General features: G+C 35.7%; 1 protein-coding gene across 1 annotated transcript in view; it reads left to right on the top strand.

The window, feature by feature from the left end:
- Positions 1–2,019: 2,019 nt before the first annotated feature.
- LOC113286612 (oligopeptide transporter 4-like) overlaps positions 2,020–3,120 on the top strand; it is a 4,940-nt gene continuing 3,839 nt past the window's right edge. The window contains exons 1-2 of the mRNA XM_026535173.1: positions 2,020–2,674; positions 2,935–3,032. Coding sequence (XP_026390958.1) covers positions 2,165–2,674; positions 2,935–3,032 — 608 coding nt within the window. The 5' untranslated portion in view covers positions 2,020–2,164. The remainder of the gene's footprint in view (positions 2,675–2,934; positions 3,033–3,120) is intronic.

Raw genomic sequence — 3,120 nt, 5'->3', positions numbered from 1 at the left:
TTTAATGGAGACTCCTTTTCTACCGTTTCCACCTTCTTTCCTTCGTGATTTCGCTTACGAATCCTTCCAGTTATTCCCGCTTGAAAATCCGCATCAGAGATTGATTCTTTGATTATAGAATTACACTGCATATCTCTACCTCTTCTTTGTATTGTTACGATTCTTGCTTTTTCCATAGATTCTTTATTGTTCTTTCTTAATTTTTCTTAAATCTTCAAATCTACCTTTTTTTCAAGATTTTGTAAACTTTCTAACAGGATTTATCACCCAAAACTGTTTCTAGCGCCAAAAATGTTGATAATTTTTAAACGAGGAATGTATGCAAACTGAAGACTATATAAATTAAACGAGGGAGATCGCACACAGCAAGGTTGAGATGACGCACCGGATGATGTCAGCAAAGTCACGAGTAAAGTGTGGAGATTTGTGCGAAGTATGGTCTGTGCGAGAACGAGTGATTGTACATGAGCGAGTGTATCGCATTGAGATTCCGAAAATAAAAGATCTCTTAGCTGTCATCCACTATGTAAACACCTATATAAAGAGGAGAGGTTATTACTTGAGGGAGATTCTTGGAGTGAGTGTTAGATAAGAAATCAGGAGAGAGAAAGTAAATTTAGGAGCTAGTAAGATTGTTGTAATACTCGTATACATCTTGTAAACCGACTTAAATCTTGATAATCAATGAAAAATTTAATGATTATCTAATATTGATTATAGTTATAGTGGAATGTGGTTGTGTGGAAACTTGCAACTACAAGAGTATTAAAATATACCACATCGAGTAGCACGTGAAGTAGACACACCATCAACAAAACAAGAACCATGTATAATTGCTTGGTAAAACCATGCATCAATGGAATCTCTAGACTCCAAATTTTACCGTCTTAATCAGTAGTCATGGTTATAATTGAAGTAGACACACTCCATCAAAGTATGAAACCGCCTATATCCTTGAATCAGTGTGCTAGCGACTGTTAAACTTTACACTCCATTCTGCCGGGATCTTTTCCCTAACGACAGGATGAACCTACAGCTGGGCTAAAGGGGCTATAGCTCGGGTAGTTTTTCCGGTCCACAAGCCAAAAAAGAAAAAGAAATTACTACTCGACCAAGACTTCTAGCCCGGACCTTTGAAAGAAAATTATCCTTCCTGGATCCGTACCCGCCTAACGAACCAAATTATATTCCGATGGTCATATGTATAACTGAAATTCAAAATTGAATTTTTCGTTTTCCAAAAGGAAAGAAGACAACCTAAACTTTCTCAAGATGGATCATGGGAAATGAATGAAACCTATTTTAAGGTTACATTCATACAAAAATACATGCATACAGTGGTAAATAAGTTGTAAAGTTAGTAAGTAACACGGGTGTGTGTGAGCAGTTGCTATTTATGAACAACCAATGGGATTCCAGTGTGGTTTTCCTTCACCAACTCCAAACTTACAATTTGCAGAAAAAGTTCAGGTAATTCAAGACTTACCCCCTAGTACTTGACAATTTCTTTTTTGATCAACAGCCACAACTTGCAGATGAACTATGATAATTCCCATGCATATCACCGACGTACCATAGTAAATTGATAAAATCATCAGACAATCTGTTTATATGCTGTAAAAAACATATATTCAGTAGATACACACAAAATATAGTCGGTATGGTTGTCAAAATTATAGATTTCAGGGTCATGCATATTTTTGTTTTGTCTTTTTAAGCTATTTTCATTCAGGTCCAAGCATAAGATTCTCAAACAAATGTCTCAGTTTCTATGTTTCACCACATCCTTGATTCCAAAACTCAAACTTCTTAATCTACTTCTCGAGCTACCAAACTCAACATTTTCACCACTACTTCTAGGTTCCCTCCGTTGTCAATGGTCAAATTCAGTTGACATAAGTCAAAGGACATAAATATAAAGACCAAATTCACAGGGGACATAAGAATCAAACAAAATACGTTTACAAAAGAATTGTCTTAAAAAAAAGAAAATTCGGTAATATAAAAAGGTGGTGGTGGTGGTGGTGTTAGTATCAGTACCACACCAAGAAAACAAAACAACCAAAACTCTCTCATTTTCTCTGTGAAGAAGAAGAAGAAGAAGAAGAAGAAGAAGAAGAAGAAGAAGAAGAAGAAGGAGAAGGAGAAGGAGAAGAAGAAGAAAATGGGAACATTAGATATAGAATCATACCCAAAACCAGATAAAGAAGAAGGTGTAGATGAAGATGAAGTATCACCGATTGAAGAAGTTAGATTAACAGTAACGAATACAGATGATCATACACTTCCAGTATGGACATTTAGAATGTGGTTCTTAGGCATACTCTCATGTGGTTTGTTATCGTTTCTCAATCAATTCTTTGCTTATAGAACTGAACCGTTAATAATAACCCAGATCACAGTTCAGGTTGCTGTACTTCCGATTGGTCATTTCATGGCTAGAATAATACCAGAGACTAAGTTTCATATACCTGGTTTTGGTTCTAGAGATTTCTCATTGAATCCTGGTCCGTTTAATATGAAAGAACATGTTTTGATTTCGATATTTGCTAATGCTGGGAGCGCTTTTGGGAGTGGTTCTGCTTATGCTGTTGGGATTGTTACCATTATTAAAGCTTTCTATCACAGAAATATATCTTTTCTTGCTGGTTGGTTGCTCATTATCACTACTCAGGTTTGATTCCTCTGTTTCTTTGTCTCTCTGTTTTTGGATTTGTTAACGTGCGCCTACCTGTATTTTCTTCCATTGTGGTTGAAATTTTTCTGGGTTTTTTTTTTTTTGTTTTGTTTGTTAAATTATTTTGAGTTGAGTACGATTAGATGAAAAAGAAATCGAGGGTTTCTTGTATTTTTCTTAGTTTTCGTCTGATTTTTTAGTTTATTGTTGATGTTTTGGTGGGTATATACTAACATGCGCATGTGGTGGTGGTGCAGGTTTTAGGATATGGTTGGGCTGGACTCCTAAGAAAATATGTGGTGGAGCCTGCTCACATGTGGTGGCCCAGTACCTTAGTTCAGGTCTCTCTTTTCCGGTATGTTCTGATTTTCTGTCCAACTTTCCGGTAATTTTTTTTCTTCCTGTTTTCTTGAATCAATTCATTTTTTTTTTTTTTTTTTTTT

The sequence above is a fragment of the Papaver somniferum genome, chromosome 6 (genome assembly GCF_003573695.1).
Source record: "Papaver somniferum cultivar HN1 chromosome 6, ASM357369v1, whole genome shotgun sequence".
In the NCBI taxonomy this organism is placed as follows: Eukaryota; Viridiplantae; Streptophyta; class Magnoliopsida; order Ranunculales; family Papaveraceae; genus Papaver; species Papaver somniferum.
The sequence above is the reverse complement of the archived record's forward strand: the minus strand, read 5'-3'. Positions and strand labels throughout refer to the sequence as shown.